The following is a 22,524-nucleotide window of genomic DNA, read 5'->3' as shown; positions in this document are numbered from 1 at the left end:
TTTTTTTTTTTTCTTTCTTTCTTTTTTCTTCTTTACTTCTTTCTCTCCCTTCCTCTCCCTTCCTCTTTCTTACTTGCTCTTTCTTCTTTTCTTGCTCTTTCCTTCCTGCCCTTCCTCCCTTCCTTCCTTCCTTCCCTTCCTTGTCTCTATCTCACACACACACACCTTTTCTGGGAAGAACTTATTGGGCGAACTCCAGAGCAGCGAGAGGCGGGACAATGAAGAAAGCAGCAACCCTGGAACATCCATCCGCCCTCCCTTTCGAAGCACATGGGTGGGGGCGGAAGCCCCGGGAGTTCCTGGCCTCCCTTTCGGGGCACAACAGTGGTGGCAGCAGGGGCAGTGGCAACAGTGTGGCTATGGGAAGCAGCCCCAGGAGTTTCTGGCCTCCCTTTCAGGGCACCTCCACCGCCCCAGCACAGCAGAGAAAGCGAATGGAAAGCCGTTCACTTTCTCTGCTGTGCTGGGGCCAAGAGGCCGGGAAATCCTGGGGCTGCTTTCCATAGCTGCGCTGCCACCGCCACTGCCCCCCCACCCTCTGGACTGGCTTGAAAACAGCGCCCCACCTTGGCCTCCTCCCGCCCGGTAAGGGGGAGGCCCGGAAAGGCCCCAGGCAATGGGCGGGGGCCTAGCGTGACTCGCAGGCTTACCTGTGAGCAGGCAGATCAGGGTTGCTCAGTTGGGGCACAGGCACCACGTGGGGAAGTCAGGTTAGGCAAGCCATGAGGGCCCAGCGTGCCACATAGGAAGGGAGGAGTGACTAGGCGGGGCGAGTGGCGGGCGAGCGAACTGTGTGAGGGAGTGAGCATCGGGTGGGTGGGGCAACTAAGTGACCAGCGACCGGGGAACCGGTTCGGGGATGTGGCCAGCCAGAAGTTACTACCAGTTCCGCGACCCACACCTAATCACCGCTACCGGTTCTCTGGAACCGGTGCAAACCGGTTGAATACCACCTCTGGTCATGAGTCACTTTTTTCAGTGGTGTTGTAACCTTGAACAGTCACACCTGTAGTTTATTCCCTGCTGCACTGCTTTTTAACCTGCATAGGGTTCTTAAATGTAAATGTTCAAATATGTAATCTCACATTATGATTTGAATTGGTATAACCCATGCTATCATGTCTGGACGTTCACCCAGGTCTTTCATTTTGAAAGTAGAATCAATCTGCTTTTACTTGGGTCATTTCTGGATCAAAGTCTAATGATGAATAAAAAGCCTCCTTCCATGTTCTTTCATCATTTAGCATGTAAAGACTTCTTAGGACAGGTGGACATGAGATGTGAAAGCAATTAGCACCTTATCACAAAGTGTTAGGATATACTATACGTGTATAATACTTGTATCTAATTTCCCACCGATCTTGGGAAACACAGTTCTTTGAGAGAAACTATGGAAAGAATTAGTAATAGAGGTCTCTATATTTCATCAAACAACATCAAATTTTGAAAAATGCTATGATAGTTAAATTGCTATACATCAGTTGCTGGTGTACATGGACACTTGCCCTTCAGGTTGTGCTCCAGCAAGACTCTTTTCCTAGACTTAAAAAATGGCAACTTTATGATGTAATTTGGATTAATTCTAACTCTAATTTCTTCTTTGTCTGATGCCAGAATAGCTAAACTTTGTTTTTCCCTTCTGGCCATTCATCTTTCTTTCTGACTTTTTCAGACACTCTGTGCCAGGAATAAAGGAGTAAAGCATTTGTAAATTCACAAGAAGGGTGCAAAAAGGGGAAAGCATTTGGAAAGTTCATCAGCAATAATGATGGCAGTGCAATAAACTTTGAATTACAGATGCTCTAGGTCACTTTAATCTTGTACTATTATGAGAAGAACAGATGGCATAGAAAGCTGTTTCATGCTTCTCTTTTGGGGGCTGGCCTTTTTCAAACAACAGCCAAGTGTGCTTTCTATTCCTTTTCTTTTCCTTGTTGAAAGCAGAATTTGTACAAAGCCATCTTTTTTTTCTAATTTAATACTTTGGAATGGATAGCTGTGTATCAAATATGACTAAGAATTTCAAATATATTTGTTGATTTAAAACTTGTTCCAGTACTTCTCCTTTTGTTCCTTGTTGGTCTCTAAAAGAAATGCGGGAACTGCTTTTTTCCCCTCCCCTTCCTAAAGGTTTTTGCCTATGGTTCCCTTTCACTTGTAAGATGTTTCGCGTAGGCAGATTATTGGTAACACAGTGGTTAGAATGCAGTTCTGCAGGTTACTTCTGCTGACTGCCGGCTGACTACAATTTGGTAGTTTGAGCCTCACCAGCTCAAGGTTGACTCAACCTTACATCCTTCTGAGGTCGGTAAAATGAGGACCCAGATTGTGGGGGCAATATGCTAACACTGTAAACCACTTAGAGAGGGCTGTAAAGCACTGTAAAGTGGCATATAAGTCTAAGTGCTATTGCTATTGCTATCAGATGCAAAATAGAGAACACTACCACAAAAAAACAAAGCCAGTTGGAATACGGTTAGCCACCAATTCCTGTCCCACTCATATATTTTAAATCAACACTTTGTGATGTTACCTCAAGACATTACCAAATAAAGGAAGAGACAGACTACGATTCTAATACAGTCTGGCAACTGTTCTTTTTAAATTGCTGAGAAATGGGAACTTCTGCTTACATCTCTTGGAGCTCTTTCTAGCTGTCATTATTGAAAGCGGACAAGGTTTTCTACCATTTTTGAAGTGGGTAACAGATGCAAATGGCCACACATGCTCTAAATTGTCATCACAGTTAAAAAAATAAATGAATTAATAAATAAATTTAAAAATAAATTTGGCCAAACCCAAATCTGGCAGCTTTGCAGGCATCCATTCCTCTCCTCCCAAAAATTAAGTGTGGTCCTTGGCCATAGTAGATTGCCATTCTGTAGAAAGCCTACTTGCAAGCATTTTACAGTGTTGAAACAAACTTACATTAGGAAAGGAGCCTTGGGTTATTACTGTGGGAACCATGGCAGAGGACTTATAGTTAGAAGATAGAGGTCATAACATGTACTGTAGTTTGGCTACCAGGCATAGGAATTTTTAGAAGTATATGGAAATACAATTTTTATAAGCCTGGTGCAAATTAAACGAGGTAGAAAAATGGGTTTATAAAATATCCAAAATAGGAGAATTCTTTTGTTTTTAAAATGATCTGTACGTGCTGTTTCAGTGTGTAGTGGTGAAGGAGCACCAAACCAATAGTAGCAAATATGGGTTTACTCCTTCAGTTCCACAAAACAATCAGTCATTTATCTGCAGTGGAGAAGAAAGCCACTTTCCCTAACAATTTCATTCTGGTTTTAAAAAAGGGTTCTTATCTACATGTGTATTTGCAGAAAGTATGTAGGATTTTAATATGCAGCAAGCCCTGAATATGGAAGTTAACTGAACATCCCCCCAAATAAAGGGAGGCTATATAAGCTCCTTTGGAAGAATTTATTTTATTAAAATAACTGATGACTTTAAATCAGAGATCATGAATTTAGAATCACATGTCCAAAGATGCAATTGAAGATATTAGCAGTAGAATTAGCTTCTTCCTTAACTGCCAAGTTTCAGAGTCTTCTCTAATTACTCTCGTCTTTGCCTTATGTGTCCAAACTGTCTTAGCCTTATTATGAGTGCTTCAAGATGTTTTATTTTTATTTTATATTATTTGTTGTTGCAGTTCAAGGTAGTCTCCAAAATAATTTCAAGCATTACAAATGAAAGGAAATTCATTTTTTCTTGGTTCAGACTTTCTGCCGGTCCAGATTTTACAGCCGTATGTTACAATTGGAAAGAGAACTGCCCTGACAGTATATATCTTTGTTATCTATATGATATCTCTACATTTTAATGTTGTGTGTTCATTTATCATACATACATACTTTTCAATAAATTAGTAAGATTCAGAACACACTAATGGTAAAAGTCTCAAGAACAAATATGAGCTTTAAGTTGAAATCTAAGGATTTGGTTTGATTGGGAATGTGTCCCAGCTAAAGCCAAATGAGTAGAAGTATATATTTTATCTTCAAGACCTGGTGACTTTTTCAAAAGTCCTATGAATACCTGTTTAAGAGTTAGAAACAAGTGTCTCGGCTGAACAACCAGCCTAACCATCCAAAATGTAAAAAATAAAAAATAAGAACTGACTCTTATCTTTTATTCTATCCCAAAAATCAGGTAGACTGAGCAGGAGTGGGATTCACTTTTTTTAACAACAGGTTCTGTGGACATAGCTTGGTTGGTGGGTGTGGCTTGGTGGTCATGTGACTGGGTGGGCGTGGCCAACTCAACATCACTCATGTCAAGGGGGGCTTCTGCTCACCTGGCCTTTCTGACAGTGAGGATGCTGCAATGGTCATAAGTGTGAAAAATGGTCATGTCATTTTTTTCAGTGCCATTGTAACTTTGAATGGTCACTAAATGAACTGTTGTAAGTCAAGGATTGCCTGTACAAAAGTACAAAAGCTTCTTTGCTTGCAAAAAGCTGCCCTAAATACCAATCATTAGATTAAAAATACCTGCAAGCCAGAGTTACAAATCAGGCAGGGTGTCAGAGCACCTTGAAGAATGAAAATAGTTAAAATGCAGTGATGCAGCCATCTGTTGCTCATAAAGTGAAACCTTTTAGCAGGGAGGTAATTTAAGCTCTCCAGAAAAAGCACACCCAGGAAAAGCAATACTTAGATCCATTTGCACCACTTAAAGACACCAGCTGGTCTCACTCACCTCACAAGATATCCTAAGGAAATCATCCAGATTTAAGGAAAGGTCACATGCCCCCCAGAAAGGCAGTAAAAAAAATCAGTGCCAAGCTTGCATCCTGCCTCTTGGAAGTATACCCCAAAAAGACAGTGCCAGATACTACTAAAGCAGTGAAGAAAGACCTCTTCCCCAGATAAAAAAAGAAACCATGAGGCAGGAAAAAATTCAAACACAATACAAATAATTAAATCACAACAGTAGCTGTTGCTTGTTGAAGCTGAATAGGGAAAATTATCCCATCAATAAATACAGGATTAAATGTCACCAAGCACAGAATTAACCTTCACCAAAAACCAGTTTTAGACCAAAACTCAGAAAGGGTATGTAAACTCACATTTGAATGTCAATCTTTCTAGCTAGCCAAGAAGCCTTGCTGAATGTCACTCATCTTGGTTCCCTGTCACTAAAAGCTTTGCTTCATTATTCAATTATTTCTTCAAAGTACTGATTGTCCAGGGAAGTATTTCCTCCCAACAGCAGTGTAAAAATCTTAAAACAACCCTTCCCCTTTAAGAAAGCCAAGCCTCAGAAGCTCCGGAGACAGGAAGTCTAGGCGTTCTGGCAAGAATGTAATAATGGTAGAAAAAAACGAAAGGAGATTGCTTCTAACTACCGGTTCTCTGAACTGCTTAGAAAGTTAACAAGGGGTTCTATAGAACTGGACAGAACCGGTAGAATCCCACCCCCAGGGCTGAGGTCTCAGAGATCACCTGAGTTATTCAGGTTCTCCTCAGAGCTATCACATATGACCTCTTCTGAGATCCACAAACAACTTCTGCACATCAAACAGCAAAATTTATTGGAGGTGGAATGGAAGACTTAATTCTGACAAACCCTTGAAGACTGACTGATTGGATCCAGTACTAGCCTCCTTATTCAGTTACATTGTCTCCAGATTTCTAAGGACTAAAGAGCTAGAAACAGTTCAGCTAATATCTGTCCAAGTAGCCTTCTATGTATTCTCTACACTAGTTGCTGACTGACTGACATGCTGATCCAGTCATAAATCCAAACTCAATAATCCTGTTATTGAGTATATATGGTTGCTTACCCCAACCTCAGCAAGAAGTTCAGTAGGTAAAATTGCTTGGAGTTTTTTACTTCATCAGTTTGGATCAATCCATCCAATGTCTTATTATTGAGAACTGATTGGGATGTTGAACCAGATAGATTTCTTATGCTTATTCGGTTAATTATATTGGGCATTTGCTAAATTAAAGGGAAAATAAAATAGATCAGACTAGATCTGTATCAATTCCAAAACTACATGGTATTACTGAAATGCATGTAAGGGTTTTTGAGTATGGCTTATTACCCGAATAATAATTTTAAGGTTGTAGTAATGAGACCATAAAAATTTCATGGTTCATTTAATCCCTTCATATTGGAAACTAACCTTGCCTTCCAAATAAGTCCATAAAATTATAATTTTCTTGTTTACAAACATTATAAAAATCATTTGTGGGGCATTAAAAACCTGGAAAATAAATGAGGTTTCATTTATATTTTTAGAAAAGTGCTGTTTTGTTGGCATTGATGTGTGGGAGTGGCTATTTATTTATTTGGACTTTAATTGGGAAACAAAGAAAAATGTGTTCTAGGCTTTGATGGAAATGTCTTAACGCTTGTCAGGGGATGGAATTCAAACTGTGGAAGTCTGGGAATGATTTCCTGCTTGAACAACAATTCAGGATCCTCCTTTCATCTCTTTCATTCTGTAGACCTGAATCGAAACTCTGTAACCAAAAGAAAATGTGTTGTAGTTCCTAGGTCAGAGAAAAGAAACAACTGGGTAAAAGGTTCCTGTTTATCAAAAGTAATTTGCAATACCTGCTTGTTTGTCCTGAGAAACAGATTCTCATATACTGCGGTAAAATTTATCACGTTATTGCTTGAGAGCATTTGCGTGTGCATTTGGTGAGTACAGGTAGTCTTTGACTTACGACAGTTCATGTTGTGCCTGTCCGAAGTTAAAATGGCATTGAGGAAAGTGGCTTATGACTTTTTCACGCTTACAACTATTGCAGCATCCCCATTTGTCACGTGATCAAAATTGAGATGCTTGGCACCTGACTCATATTTATGATGGTTGCAATGTCTCGGAGTCATGTGGTCCCCTTTTGCAACCTTCTGAACAAACAAAGTCAATGAGGAAGCCAGATTCACTTAACAACCATATTACTAACTTAACTGCAGTGGATCACTTAACAACTGTAGCAATAAAAGTTGTAAAATGGAGCAAAACTCACTTAACAAATGTCTCATTTAGCCACAAAAATTTAGGACTCAATTGTGGTTATAAATCAAGGACTACAAGAACATAAAGAAGGGAAAAGTAATTCAGAAATATGAGACAGCTGTAGTCAAGCATTTCTGCTTTGTAAAATGCTATTATTCTCCTAGAATGTTGTGCTCTGTCTTTTCCACATGTTGTTCATCTAGAACCCAGATTTCCAAGAGCAAAATAACGTAATTACTTAATGTATACTGTATATTAGCCCTTAGAGTGGCTATTTTATTATAGCATTCCAATTATATCAATTATAATTTAGAGTCCATTCTGGCTTATTTTAGGTTAAGTGATGGAAAATGTAACTGAAATTCCAAGCATGCCAGAATGCAAAGGACCTGAATTCTGACTCCTTACAATTCCAAGTGTTCCACCCACCATATAATTTGCAATATTTAGCAGTAGTTAAGAGCCTATGATTTCTAACATATTTTATGTCCCACTTTATTGTTTCTGTCCTTTAATTTTTTCCTCTCATTATTTTTAACTTACATTTTTTCTGCTCATAAATATTTTTAATATGAATATCATGGTTGCTTATAATTGTCATAGATGCCCAAATTTATCTCAGTTGAATATATTTTGGCCATCTGAAATGATTGGGACAAGAGCAGTTAAGAGTCATATACTGTGAAGACAATTTATACTTTCTTCATCCCACCATTTCCTCTCTTTAGACGCTGATCTGGAAGTCATTTTAAACAAGCACTCACTAGGGGTTAGTAGTTGTATTTGTGAACTACAACTACTACTACGTGAAACTTGGCTTTATGCCAGTAACTGTGAGAGTCCTGGTGGACAATCACTTGAATATGAACCAACAGTGTGCAGCAGCATCCAAAACAATGGAACACAGTCCTAGGATGCATAAATAGAGGGATGGAATCAAGTTCATGTGAAGTTTTAGTAACGCTTTACAAAGCCTTAGTAAGACTACACTTGGAATACTGCATCCAGTTCTGGTCACCACTATGCAGAAGAAATGTTGAGACTCTGTAAAGAGTGCAGAGAAGAGAAACAAAAATGATGAGGGGGCTGGAAGCCAAAACATATAAACATATAAAGAACGGTCACAGGCATTGGGTATTGTTGAGGTAATTCCCCATTAGGAGAATGAGCGCACACAGGGAGACGTATTTGAGAGTAGTGTTTGAATAATACACACACAGCACACAGATACACTGTACAGTAAATGTTGGCTTTTACTTCCAGAAACTTTTAAGCAAAGTTCAAGATAAGCAGTCCAAAGTCATTCACAGGTTAAATCAGTCAGTTTTCAGTCCAGGGATAATCCAATAACAAAGTCCAGTGTCAAAAAGAGTTCAGTAGCAGACTTACATCAAATCCAGGAATAACAGTCAATACAGAAACGGCAAAACTCTCCAACAGAAGGAAACAGAGAGACTCACTGAGACACACTCTCTTCTGAGACTAAGACTAAACAACCCAGGTTTCTGGCTCCATCTTATCACTGTTTGAGAAACCACACCTAATTATAACTTCACATTTTCTTAAAGATACAGTTTTAAAATGTTTATCCTGGTTTATATATTTTCAACCCAAATACCTGTTAGGTAACTTACATTCCTAACAGGTATGTCTAGTCTAATGAAAAGAAGGACTAGAGGGGACATGATAGCACTGTTCCAATATTTTGAGGGGGTCCTTCAAAGATGAGGAAATCAAACTATTTTCCAAAGCACCAAAAGGGAAGTTGAGAAACAATGAATGGAAACTAACCAAGGAGAGAAGCAGCTTAGAACTAAGGAGAAAGCAATCAACCAATGATTCCAACCAAAGCTTGCCTTCATAAGTTGTGGGTGCTCCATCATTGGAGATTTTCAAAAAGAGACCAAGCAACCATTTGCCTGAAATAGTATAGGGTTTCCTGCTTGAGTAAGGGGGCTGGACTAGAAGAACTCCAAGGTCCCTTCCAACTCTATTATTCTATGTTGTAGCTGTCATGATTTTCTAGCTTTGCAAATGAATCATCATCTAGGACTAGGTAAACAAACTCTATTGTGTGGAATACAGCAAAAAAAGTGGGAATTATCTCTCTCCTTACCTGCTATTCTCTAGGAATACAGTTGCTAGGAATACAGTTGCCATAGCATACTTATTGACCATGTATCTTAAGCCTCTCATAGGCACAATGTAATAAAACTTCCCTCCTTAATTACATAACTGTCAGAGTGTTTGCAGCACACAAGTAAATAATTCTGTAGGATTCATTTACATAAGAAACTTCTTTAAATAAAATACCATGCAGCAGAAGTCAGCATAAAAATTCAGGAACACAGAAGCACTATTCAAAGAAGCAAGATATATGTTGGGCTACAGAACTTTTCCCATTCAATCAACTAGAATGAACTTCTGGAAATATATCAAAACGTATCAAAAAGGAATCCTTTATTGAGATGAGACAATTCATGTAGGGGTTAAAAGCAGCAACTAATGTCTCTCAGGCATACCGGGATAGATAAGGGAGTTTAGAACCCCTCCCCTTCTCTCAATGTGTATTTTGTGAAACAAAAGCCAGTATGTTTATTCCACCCCCACCCCTTCTGAAGGAACGATCTTTTTCACAGTTTCCCAAGCATACATCTCACTGGAATGTTTATGGTCTTCTCATCTCCTGGCTGTGCCTCTCAGAGGTGTTAGGTTCAGGCCATCTGGGATTCCTCTCTCCATTGTATCATGTGTGGGTTATACAAATTCGATATAAGATTGAATGTATTCAAGTTACCTCAAGAAAGGATTTCTTTATCAGTCTCCCCCACCCCCCACCTTTTCTTCTTCCACTGAAGAAATGACAGATACATGGATCTGACATCCTGCCCTCCTTAAAAAACAGATAGGTCTACCTGGAAAAAACAAAAATCATGCATTACATTAGCAATTCAGGATGGTTTATCAGGATATTTTAGGTGGAACTTTCATAGTAATGTGGGTGCTTTTACGTGTTGTTTGGCTACCCACTCATTTTCTGAGGAAGGAAGGTGTTTCCAAGCTACTAAATATTGTGTGGATCCACGTTGAGTGCGTGAATCAAGGATATCTTTAATTTCAAAATGTTGTTCCCCATGTACCATGATGGGGGTTGGAGGTGTAGGAAGGTGGGGTCTGAGGTTTGAAGTGATCTCCGGTTTGAGCAAGCTACAGTGAAATACTGGATGAATCTGCCTAAGTGTTTTTGGAAGTCGAAGCTCTACCGTCACGGGGTTAATAATTCTGGAGATTGGAAATGGGCCAATGAATTTTGGTCCTAATTTCTTAGAGGGTTGTAATGATTTTAAGAATTTTGTGGACAAATATACCCGGTCCCCAATCTTGAAAGGTTTAGGGTCGCAACATTTTTTGTCTGCTTGAGCTTTGACAACTGCTCTAGCTTCCTGTAAAGATAATCTTACCACTGGCCACATGGCTTGTAAATTATCCATCCACTCCTTAAGGGTGGGGATTTCAGGTTCTTTGGTGGGTAGTTCCGGCATGAGGTTGAATTCTTGGCCCGTGGCTACTTGGAATGGGGTGAACCCCATGCTACTATGGACTGAGTTATTGTATGCTACCTCTGCAAAAGGAAGAAGGTCAGTCCAATTGTCCTGTTGGTAATTAATAAAGCATCTTAAATATTGTTCTAATACACTGTTCACTCTCTCCGTTGATCCGTCAGTTTGGGGGTGACTTAATGATGACAATCCGGTCATGACTATCCGGTCATGGCTGACTCTCTGTTCTCTGTTCCTATTACGTCTCTCTGGAATTGTACGGTTCCTTTCCTCCAATTTATTTTTGGATTCCATTTCCACAGCCATGTGAGACCTAGGACTAGCGGCTCTTCCATTCCTGGGGTTACAATGAATGTGAGCATCTCACTATGGTTCCCTAATCTTATTTTCAATGGTTCTGTGGTAAACCTAGCTGGCTCCCCCCGCTATAGTTCCATCTAATTGAAAGAAAGCGATGGGATTTTCCATTTCTTTCAGTTGGATCCCCAATTTCTCTGCAAGGGAGGGATTTATTAGGCATTGGGTGCATCCCGAATCCAGCAACACTGCAACTTCCTCCCCCTTCCCTCGGCTGGGGATAAACAGTCTTAAGGGTAGAGTGATTGGTTCAGTTGGGTTGCTTACCAGCGGGCTGTCTTCCAGATCGCTTTTGGACAGGCTCAGGTCCCCTCGGAGTGTTGGGGGTTCTTCCTCTGGGTTGGGGGGGATCAGAATCCCACAGCTACTTGGCCCCTCAGGCCAGTCTTCTTTCCTCGAGGGCTAGATGTTCCAGGTTCCCCCCACCCCGATGGGTAGTCTGGCTTTCTGGCAGAGGTTTTCGAACGGCATTCTGCTGCGCGGTGTCCCTCCTTTCCACACTTAAAGCAACCAGACGTTCTTGGAGTCATGGTGGTTTGGGGTTTGAAAATTTCCCATTTCCCCAGGGAAGTTTTTCCAAAACTTGCCACTGAGGTACTGGTTACGAGTCATGTCTATCTCCGCCTCCTCTGACATCATATACCATTCATGCAGGAGGTTTGGGGCCCCACGGGCCAGGCAGGAGCGTATAGGTCGTCATTTAGTCCATCTTTGAACCGACAGACTGGGATATCCTCTGGTCAGTCAACTTGGCCAGCCAGGTCATAAAATTCCTCAGTGTATTCAGCTACCGGGCAATGGCCTTGCTTTACGACTCTGATGTGGTCTTGGGCTTTTCTATCTGTGAGAGGGTTTTCGAAGCAGTGGTGTAGGGCCATCATGAAGTGGTCAAGGTTCCTTAATTCTGGGGCATTGATGTTTTGGGGCATCACCATCCATCTGGCTGCTGTCCCTTCCAGGGCCAGGGTGATTACTCGTACTCGGGATCCCTGGGTTTGGAAATTCTGCCTATATTCTTGCATGTAGGTGAGGATTTGCACCAGATAAAATCCCAGTTTCTGGGGGTCCCCATCGAATTTTACTCCCGGGGTGGGACCTTCCTCTGCAGTTGTATGTCTCTGGGTTGGCCAGGGTTAATCCCCTGTTCTGGGGCATTTAGGGGTCGGGTACCTGGTATGGCTGCTGGTTCTTCAGCTTGTCCCACTGCCCAATCATTCTCAGTTGAATCCAGGGTGGCGACTTGGGTTCTCTCATTTTCTGGTTCCCTCGCTCTCCTGCGTTGGCATCCTGGTGCATCCCTCACCTTGAGGTTCTCCAGGGCTTCCCTCATGAGGCGATTTATGTACCGTCTCAGTCGGTTGTTGGCCGGTGGCTCCTCGTCCCATTCTTCCTGATCCGATAGGGCCTCCAGCTCTAATTTCCACCCGAGTTTATGATTACCTCGGGTGAGGGTTACTCCCCTGGTTCTTCTGTTCCAGCTGTCTCTCTTTCCTATGCCTATAGACCACCAGGGCTTTGTGGCGGTTTCATAGGCAGCTTCGCTATCTTCAATGGGGTGCACCGAGTCAGTATCTGGCTGGGTATGTATCTAACTGTCGATGTTTCTTCCCAGCATTTGGCTTCCCCTTGGTCCTTGCTGTACTCAGACATTTTCCTTTCCTGCAGGGTCCCCTCGGTAGAGTGAAGGTTTTTTTTAAAAAAAAATTTTTTTCCTCTCCAGGCTGACCTCTATTGCAGACGCTGCTTTATGTCAGGCTACAGAACTTTTCCCATTCAATCAACTAGAATGAACTTCTGGAAACGTATCAAAACGTATCAAAAAGGAATCCTTTATTGAGATGAGACAATTCGTGTAGGGGTTAAAAGCAGCAACTAATGTCTCTCAGGCATACCGGGATAGATAAGGGAGTTTAGAACCCCTCCCCTTCTCTCAATGTGTATTTTGTGAAACAAAAGCCAGTATGTTTATTCCACCCCCACCCCTTCTGAAGGAACGATCTTTTTCACAGTTTCCCAAGCATACATCTCACTGGAATGTTTATGGTCTTCTCATCTCCTGGCTGTGCCTCTCAGAGGTGTTAGGTCCCGGCCATCTGGGATTCCTCTCTCCATTGTATCATGTGTGGGTTATACAAATTCAATATAAGATTGAATGTATTCAAGTTACCTCAAGAAAGGATTTCTTTATCAGTCTCCCCCCCTCTTTTCTTCTTCCACTGATATAGATATAAATATAGATATAGCTAGCCAGCTAGCTAGATATAGATAGATATAGATATATAGCTGTTTTGGATGGTCTGTTTCTCTTGGCTTGTTTGACAAAAAAATATGTTTCAACATATTAATTATTTCTAACATGTGAATGCCAGACTTAATTGATTTTCTCTGTTGCTTTTCATTCACTGAATGCTTTTTTCCCCTCTTTTTTTATAGCCTTTCCATGCCGATGGCTGGTGTGATACTATCAACAACCGAGCCTATTGTCAGTATGATGGTGGCGATTGTTGTTCCTCCACAGTCTCCTCAAAGAAGGTAACTGATATGTTAGTTATCCATTATAGAAAATGGAATATACCTTATATATTTTCAGATTAACCGACAATTTTAAATGATAAAAGATATCTACAAAATACACAACACATTTAAGTACCTGCATTTCCCATATATACATATGGACAAGCTCATAGTTAATATTTCAGAGCTCACCGGCGGTGGGGGGGGGGGGGGGGGGGGGGGGGGGGGGGGGGGGGGGGGGGGGGGGGGGGGGGGTTGGGGGGGGGGGGGAGGGGGGCGGGAGGAAAGGACCCGCCCCGGTTTTTTTGAGGAGGATTTTTCTGGGGCTTGTCCGGGGGGGGGGGGGGGGGGGGGGGGGGGGGGGGGGGGGGGGGGGTATTGGGGGGAACCAAAATACCATGAAAAATGTGGATCGGCTTATCCGTGGGTGGTGCATTTTTTAATGGTATTTTGGTTAAAAATTCAAGAGTCTATAATTTATTTACTTATTGATTAAATTGGTATCCTGATTTTATTATTTTACAATTAACTCAAAGTGGTGAACATATGCAATACCTCTTCCTCCTATTTTCCCCACAACAATAACCCTGTGAGATGAATTGGGCTGAGAGATTGTGACTGATCCCAAGTCACCCAGCTGACTTTCATGCCTAAGGCAGAACTAGAACTCTCAATCTCCTGGTTTCTAGGCCAGCACCTTCACCACTTCAACAGATTGGCTCGCTTATCCATGGATGGACTTATCCACAAGTACATGTGATAAATTAAATTTATAGATAGTGTCCTGCCCCGGATTTCTGTGTATAAATTATATGCTGAACTGCTTGGCCTGCTGCCTAAAAATAACTGAATTTACACAGGAGTTGAATTAACCAAAAAGGAGCTGAATGTTTTTGTTAGTTTGATTGTTTTTAGTTTTTAAACAGCCACAATAAGTTTCTTTCTTTATAAATGATGTATTTTATGTGGCACAATTGTAACAGAAAAGGGGTATTTGTGTTGTTTGTCAAAGAAGTCCTCTCAAACTCTCAAGATTACTCAAATGATGGTTCCAAAGAAGTTGACTGCTGGTGTAGAAAGTATAAGCAAAATTCACAGGGTGTCTTTTTCAAGTCATAGAACAGAAAGAATCGACTGTTGAAGCTCACAAAGAGACCAGCTCACAAAAGTGTCTCTGGCTTTCCCTTAATTACTCCTTGTGATACTAGATCTCTTTTCAGTGCAGCTCTTTCAAATACTGCTTTGGATGAGCTCCCATTTTATATAATGCTGTGGATGAATGATGAATGGAATGCTAGGTATATACAGATTATCTTTTCTAAGAATATTTACCATTGTGCACAACTAAAAACTGGTGTGTTTCGTCCAACAAGAAGTGCTTCGTGAAGTGTGTTACAGATTTAATCAGTGCTGGCAGAATGGGAGGTCTGTGGCGCTTCATTACATTAAAAAAGCCACCAAATAAGACGACTCAAAGTGGTGCACAGAATAAAATTCATAATCAAAACATACAGCAAAAAGAGAAATACCAATGCCTGAGGAATTATGCAAAAAAGAAAATTTTAACTACTCATCATCAGTCAAACAGGATCTCAAATTGGCATGGCTTCTGGCCTGTTTCAAAATCCATATTTTGAATGTTTTTCTAAAAGAGAGGAGAATTGAGGGAATTAACTCGTCCTTGCACATGGCACCTGCTGATCACTAAAGCAAGTCTTTTGTCATAATGCAATTCTTAAATCCAACTCAACTGTTTCTTAGGTTTGTGTGGAAGTCTGGAAAAGAAAGTTGCTTTAGTGGATAACAGAACTATCATGCTTTTTAGCAAATATCTCAAATTAGGCTCTTGAATTGAGCAGGACCTATAAGCAGCTCAGAATTTAGTTCCTGCCCTTGTTGAATGAAGAAATGGAAATAATCTTAAGTCAGTGTTGGGAGATGGAAAGTGATTTGGTTTTATTCTGTTTTGGTTCTGCCAGAACTTTCTATTTTGCTCTTAGGTTCCTGGTCTCTATAATATATTGGGCATCATCTTGGAAAATTTGGAGAATTAAATAGCTGATAAATAGGATGTACTACCGATCCATAAGACTGGAGGGTAGAAGAGATGCTTCCCTAAGCTATTCTTCCCTGAATTGTTCTATTCCCTAAATGCCACTGTTCTTCCAATCCTTCAGGTTGTTCTGTTTCCCAATGGCTGTGATCAGGACGAGTGCACCTGCCGGGATCCAGCAGCAGAAGAAAATCAGTAGCCCGCTGCAGCAGCCACCAGGACATGTTTGCTGCCAAGGCTCAAATTGGAGGAAATTACAAAGGCTTGAGGGAAAGCATAAATAGGAGAACAGCAAAGGCTGAAGAAAAGGATTCAGGAGAAGTCAGGTCATAAAGGTCCTGCACTTGATGTGTAAGTGAATAAAGGAGAAAGGAAATTTTGAAGAGAGAGATGGAGAAGAGAGCAAGAAAACAAAACATCCTTACCATCTGTGGTCAACTTCTTTTCCATCAGAACTGAAATACTGTATTGTCTTGTCAGCTCTGCTGGCAAACTGGATCTGAACCAAGCCTCAAAGCTACCTTCCTTGCTGCATTAATGGCTTGCCACCTAAACTGTGTCTTTGCTCTGACGTTTTATTGGTATCCGCCTCTCTAGAGCTTGATTTAGCAAAGCGGGAAGGGAAATGGGATCTGTCTGCAAATATTTAAACATAATTTTATTACAAATCTATATAATATTTTTACTTGCTGTTTAGTAAACTAAATCGTGCTGCTGTGAAATACACTACATTAGAAATGTGGGATCATATAATGAACATTCCCAGAAGTCCAGCAGAATTCCAATGAGGCCCTTATAAATATCTAAAGCAGTAATTGCTCCCCCCCTCAAAAAAAAAAATATATTATGTCACACTTAACTGCAGAATTAAAGTCACATATGAGAATGCTCTATCGGTCATATCTGCCTGCACTTCTACCACAAAGAAACCATGCCTGGTTTTTTTTTACTGGGCATATATAAATACCCATGCCTCTTATTTCCTAAGCAGCATTACAAATAGTAGCCTAAAGAAATGAAAGGCATACGATAAAAGGGGGAACCCCCCCCCCAAAAAAAAAACGTAATGTATTTTAAAACCACACCAGTTATTATACTTCTTCATCCATTTTTACCCTTCCAAATCACTCTTTCTTCTGTGTCATACGCTGCTCTCTTCTGCTGTCTTTAACTGGGATGCTTGTTCTGTCATTCTGAAGTCTCACTTCCTTAATAACGAAGAAGGCAGAAGCATCCTATTAAACAAAACCATTTTTACATTTGACATTCATTCATTCCACACAACAGACCAAATACTTGCCATTATCTCTTAAAATTTCTCTATTTTCTATTATTTAGTAAACATTGTAGGGAGATACATAAACTGATTTACTTTTGTCTAGTTTTAGTATTTATGTATGAGTAACAAACATGCTCTAAACACAGCTCCCTTGACCTTTGATGCATCAATTTTAAAATCTATACTGTTAACTCTGTCAGCCTTCTCATCTAACATTTGCTGCAAAACTTTCAAACATGCTGCCAACCAATACACTTCAAGGATTCCTTATACAGTACAGTTATCCATAAATACAGTAAAAGAAGAATGAGTCACCAGCTCCTATTTATTCTCACATGTACTTTTCTTTAACCACGCCTCTTACCATGTTCACCAATCAACTTTCAACTCCATACTTTCAAATCACCCATGATTTAAATGTATTCACTTTATTACATACTTTCTCTAAATAAGTGTATAATGTATTTCTTTTTTATGTGTTTCTGTTTCATATCCATGCATTTCTTAGTGACCTGATAAAAATTGGTTGCTCACTACTTGCCTGGCATAAAGTTGGATTGCTTGTTGTTGTGTCTCCTAGCCTTTACATTAGAATTCTGCAAAACATTTCCCCAAATGCATTTAACAAATCCTTCCATAAATGTGTTGCTCAGCCTTGCTATCTTTCCTTGAAGGAGAATAGTAATAACATTTATCAAACTCAGATGCAGCCTTCCCATTAAATGAGCCAGCCATTCTGTAGGCAAACTATACTTGTGTTTTAAGATTTATACCACCTATATACAATTTCTCAACAGTGAGTATTTATGATAACCTTTTTATCATTTTTTTCTCTTCGAACACTGCTATTTATATTTTAATATATATGTGATTTCATTAAGAATTTTGATTGTAATAATTTCTAATACAAACTAAAAGAGAAAAATGAATAAAAAAGTAAAAAGTGCAATAAATAAATAAATAAATAAATAATATAATATAATAAAGAGAAAAGAGATATATAAAGAATCTTCCAACTTTCATCACAAGTACAAAGAAATGTAATAACTCTTAATCCACTCTGAGGCTATAAACATTGAGCTCTTTATCCCATATACCATCACTTATCTATAACCAAATCCAAAAAACACCAGTGTTTCAATCCTCATGTCAACACTAAGTGTATAAAGGATTACTAGAAGTAATATCATATCTTGTGTTAACCTTGTTTTTGAATCTTATATTCCTTCATTTTACTTCAAACAATTCTAATTTTTAGTTCATACAAGTATTGTTGGATTTGATTTCATTTATTCTTTGTCCGATTGCTCAGAGTTGTTTAAGGTTTTAACAAGCCTGTTTTCTAAGTCAAGTAAGAAAACAAAATCCACTTGCTCCAAGTCACTCTCTTGGTTTGTCATTTGTATTTTCCTTTTACATTTTAAAATCTCAACCAGTGTGTTTTGTCGTGAAGCATTGTGAAACATCCTTTTCTAGATCATTCTCTTGACCTGTCAGTTGTAAATCTACTTTAGATGCCACCTCTATTGGGTCAGATTTAACTTTGTTCTACACCTGTCATTTCCTCAACAACATATTTTGGACATAATATATCCATGGAAGCAGCCATCATTACTGATATTGTTCATAATGTGACTACCATTTTTTAAAAATTCATTCTTCAAAAGTCTCTTTCAATATTTTATCAGTTACAACATGTTGCAACATTTTACAGGCTTGTAACTTTCCTCTATCCAAAAACTTTAATCCCCTCTAGTGTCCAGTTTTTGAAATCATGAAATTGTTTCTTTTTCTTTTGTCTTCTAATAAGTCTTTCCCATTACCTGTGTGTTCAATATAGTTAATTCCAAAATCTTACTGCAAACGTTTCAATAGTCCAATTTTAATCTAAACTGTTAGCCCATTTATTCCTTCTGTTTTTCTCCATATGCACATTATACAGTATCTTTCATCTATAATTCTGCAGCAGTCATTATTTTATGTGATTTTTGTTTGCCTTTGTAGCTTCTTAATTTTATTTAGCATTCCTCTGCATAATTCCATTAGCAGAACTCCACATACTTTTGTAGTCCTGTGTAATGTAGTTCTTTTCTCTTGGTTCCCATCAGCTTCTTATATTAGGTCTTTTTGAGGTTATTCTGTTTGAAGAGTAAGCTACCTTTCACACAGAACTTGTACTTCCTCTTCCTGCAGGTCAGAAAAGCAAAGGATAAAGGACAGTGTTGTTTACTAATGATCTTTTAGCCAATTTTGTACTTTGATGTAGAAGGATTGTATGTCTTCAGGGAATAATAGTCTGAAGAGATGCAATTCAGGGAAAGTGTTACTGCTTGATTTTGCTCACTGTATATATGGCCTCATCATGGGTATTCAATGTATGCTTCCACATTTCTTTTAAACTTAATATATGCACACACACACACAACATCTATAAAGGAAACTTGACATCAACACTCAGAAATTAGAAGTTTAGCTATCTTTACTATAACATCACAATTCTTAATAATTAGTGACTAACCGACTTTCTGAATCCATGTTTTATCTATTTAAATCCAGAAAGAAAACTTTCTGAATGGTTATTACTGATAGGCTTCTCCTCATCGCTAGGCATATTTGATCAGACACCATCTACCACATTTAGTATTTACTTCGTGATGCAGAATTATAATAGGATAGTTCTTGTGGAGTTTTTTTTTTAAAGAGGTTTTGAATTATAGTATAAAAATGTCAACCTGGTATAAAATCTGTACCAAAATTTATCATACATCCCTTGAGTCTGACACCTTAATTGCCTCATTTTAGTCTTCTTCATCTGGGAATGATGACATTTGTACAGATAATGGGGTAATTTCATCTCTTTCTGGCCCATTTACAATTTTTAAGGATGTTTGAATGCTAAATTAACCCAAGTATGACACTTTAAAAACGCACAGGAATACTATTTGGTTAACATGGCTTAATGGGCTCAAAGACCTGAACATACTGAGATGTTCACCTTATGGAACATTCTGTGTGACTTGCAACCATCTATCTGGGTTCACAAGGAATTGCTATGTCTCTGCAACAGTTGCTTTCTCCAAACAAAGTATAGTTGGAACTCTAGCAGAGAGAGAAAGTGCTTGAAGTTATCTACTTCTGCAGTCAATGATAATTTTCTTAAAATATCAAATTATGTCTTCTCTTATTTGACCCAGAGACTTATAATCTGCATCTAAGTAGAAACAGATGTTTGAAATGTGATTGCACCATTGGAATAATCTGGAATAAGTTCTACTGCCTGGATTTGTGTTCACTAATTATATGAAGGGGAAATCATTTAAGGGCACAGGAGCATTGACGCCTAGAAAAAATTCGTAGACCCTGTAGAATTATGCAAGCATGCCACGATTTGCTGTATGTGCACCAGACGTTGGCAACCACAGCACACATTTTTAATTGGAAAACTTCCAACCACCCTCTACAAATCAGAATTTTATTTCCTTTTTTAAAAAACAAGTTTTTCAGATTAAAAAAATGGAAAGAGGTATATATTTATTGGTTATGTACGGATGGAGCATGTATATTTGGGAACACGTGTATATTGCTACTCTCTCCAGAGGGTGAAATGAGATTGAGTGGGATGGTGGTTTCCACAGCAGCACAACCCCTTTTATTCACTTTTGTCTTTCATTTAAAATGATGTTATGAGAAACAAGATTCCCTTTATCACCAGCACTATGGAGAAGACGACGTTGTTGGGTGAGGAGGTGGGGAATCCAGAGGAAGGCTTAATCTCCTCTCCCTTTTGAATGCTGCTTGCTGGGTCATTCTAGATAATGCAAAAGTCATCCAAAGTGGTCTTTTAGGAAACACCGGGGTCTGCTCAGTAAGGAACAAGTGCAAAGTTCATCTTGGTGCCTGCTAAGCAGTTTAACCCATAGTGGTAGAGACACTAAAGATTGGTCATAAGAAATTGGTCATTTTCTGGTATGTGGGGCAAGATAATCTGTACTCCCAATTGCTGTGTCTTTGATGCCTCAGTCACATCTTATGATACTGCCTGAGATTCTGAAATTCAGCTTCAAGCCCTATCAGATGTCACAGATTGCCAGCCTTTCACCCACTGACTGGTTTTTCTTAATGCTTAAAATGGCATTAAACTACCGGTAGCTAATCATGTCAAATTAGATACTGAAAAGTTAGGAGTTGTATTTCTGTGAATAGAGCATTGAGGACAAAGATGTATTACATTCCTCCACTAGAGTTGATTGAAAATATCAATTGATGAAAGGTCATTTTAGTGAATTGCTCATTTTTACATTATGAGAATATGGGATTGCCTTTAGCAACGTAGCACATCACGTCCCCTTTTAGAAGGACAGCTTTATTCACAGTCAAGGCTGCTGTTTTTTGTTTTGTATTTGATAATTATTTTTTATAAAAATCTATAAAATTAAATAATCTACTGATCCATCTGTGTCTTACTCCATCTTGTTATCTTTGATGTGAAATGAACAGCATTTCCAAAGGAAAAAAAATCCATATCAGCATGAGTTCTCTAGGATAGTAGTTTGGCAAAAAGAATTTATACATATCAATACGTTGTCCCTGAAATTAAATATAAGCCTGCTGTGCTGCAGACCTGCCTTTGCTAGTAAAAGAAATAATTCAATAGCTGACTTACATTTCAGTCCTTGGAATTAGCATATGGAAGTTCTTGGAGATCCAATGTATAAAGTTTCACATGGGCAGATAAATTTGTTCCCAATAGGAACCAAGGAAGAAAACCCCAAAATAATGTTGAAGAGACAGCCGCCTTAAATAGTTCCCCCCAAAATGAAATGTTCATTTATTGTACAATGGCCATACTGGTGGTGTGCCTCATTGCACACATACACTATTATACAGGTTATATTTTTGTCTGTTTTTCACTTTAATATTTAATAAAAAATAAGGAATTTTGATTGAAATGGTGCAGTATTAAATGGCTGTCAGAGACTGAGGCCCAATGTTACACTTGCTATGAAGAGGTGCTATTTTTCTTGTTTGGATCACTGGACTTAGCCAGAATCCTTTTCTAATCGTGTTTTTACTGCCTTGTGAAGTAATAGTAATGTCTTTCTAAAGTGCACACTTACCCTACAATGTACTATACCATAAATTTATAGTGGATAATCTGCCCTGTGTGTTATGTTGTAGCAGCTGGGAAATGTAAGTGCAAATTGCAGCATGGACTTGCACAGCATGCCCACCCCCCATTTGGAGATCTACCAATGTCTTGGACTAATACCACTCCATAAAGCCTTAGTAAGACCATACCTAAGAATACTGCATCCAATTTTGGTCACCACACTATACAAAAGATGTTGCAACTAAGAGTGCAGAGAAGAGCAACCAGGATGATTAGGAGACTGGAGGCTAAAATATACAATGAACTGGGCTTGGCTAGTCTAGTGAAGAGAAGGACCAGGGGAGACATGATAGCAGTCTTCCAATGTTTGAGGAGCTGCCACAGAGAGGGGGTGGAGTGAAGCTATTTTTCAAAGCACCCGAAGACCAGACAAGGAATAATGGATGGAAACTGAACAAGGAGTGATTCAACCTGGAAATAAGAAATTTTCTGACAGAGCAATCAACCAACGGAACAGTTTGCCTTCAGAAGTTGTGGGAGCTTCATCACTGGAAGCTTTCAAAAAGAGACTGGACTGTCAACTGTCAGAAATGGTGTAGGATTTCCTGCTTGGGCAGGGGATGGACTAGATGACTTACAAGGTCCCTTCCAACTCTTAAT

At 39.4% G+C, this 22,524-nt stretch overlaps 1 protein-coding gene across 1 annotated transcript in view; it reads left to right on the top strand.

Moving 5' to 3' along the window:
* PAPPA2 (pappalysin 2) overlaps window positions 1–21,703 on the top strand; it is a 169,967-nt gene extending 148,264 nt beyond the window's left edge. The window contains exons 21-22 of the mRNA XM_087960905.1: window positions 13,342–13,440; window positions 15,600–21,703. Of these exons, the coding sequence (XP_087817031.1) occupies window positions 13,342–13,440; window positions 15,600–15,674 (174 nt within the window). The 3' untranslated portion in view covers window positions 15,675–21,703. The remainder of the gene's footprint in view (window positions 1–13,341; window positions 13,441–15,599) is intronic.
* Window positions 21,704–22,524: the final 821 nt, after the last annotated feature.

This window comes from Notechis scutatus, chromosome 3 (assembly GCF_049901735.1).
Source record: "Notechis scutatus isolate UNSWTSFEM ecotype Mainland chromosome 3, rNotScu1.2, whole genome shotgun sequence".
In the NCBI taxonomy this organism is placed as follows: Eukaryota; Metazoa; Chordata; class Lepidosauria; order Squamata; family Elapidae; genus Notechis; species Notechis scutatus.
This window is presented reverse-complemented; position numbering and strand designations above follow the sequence as displayed.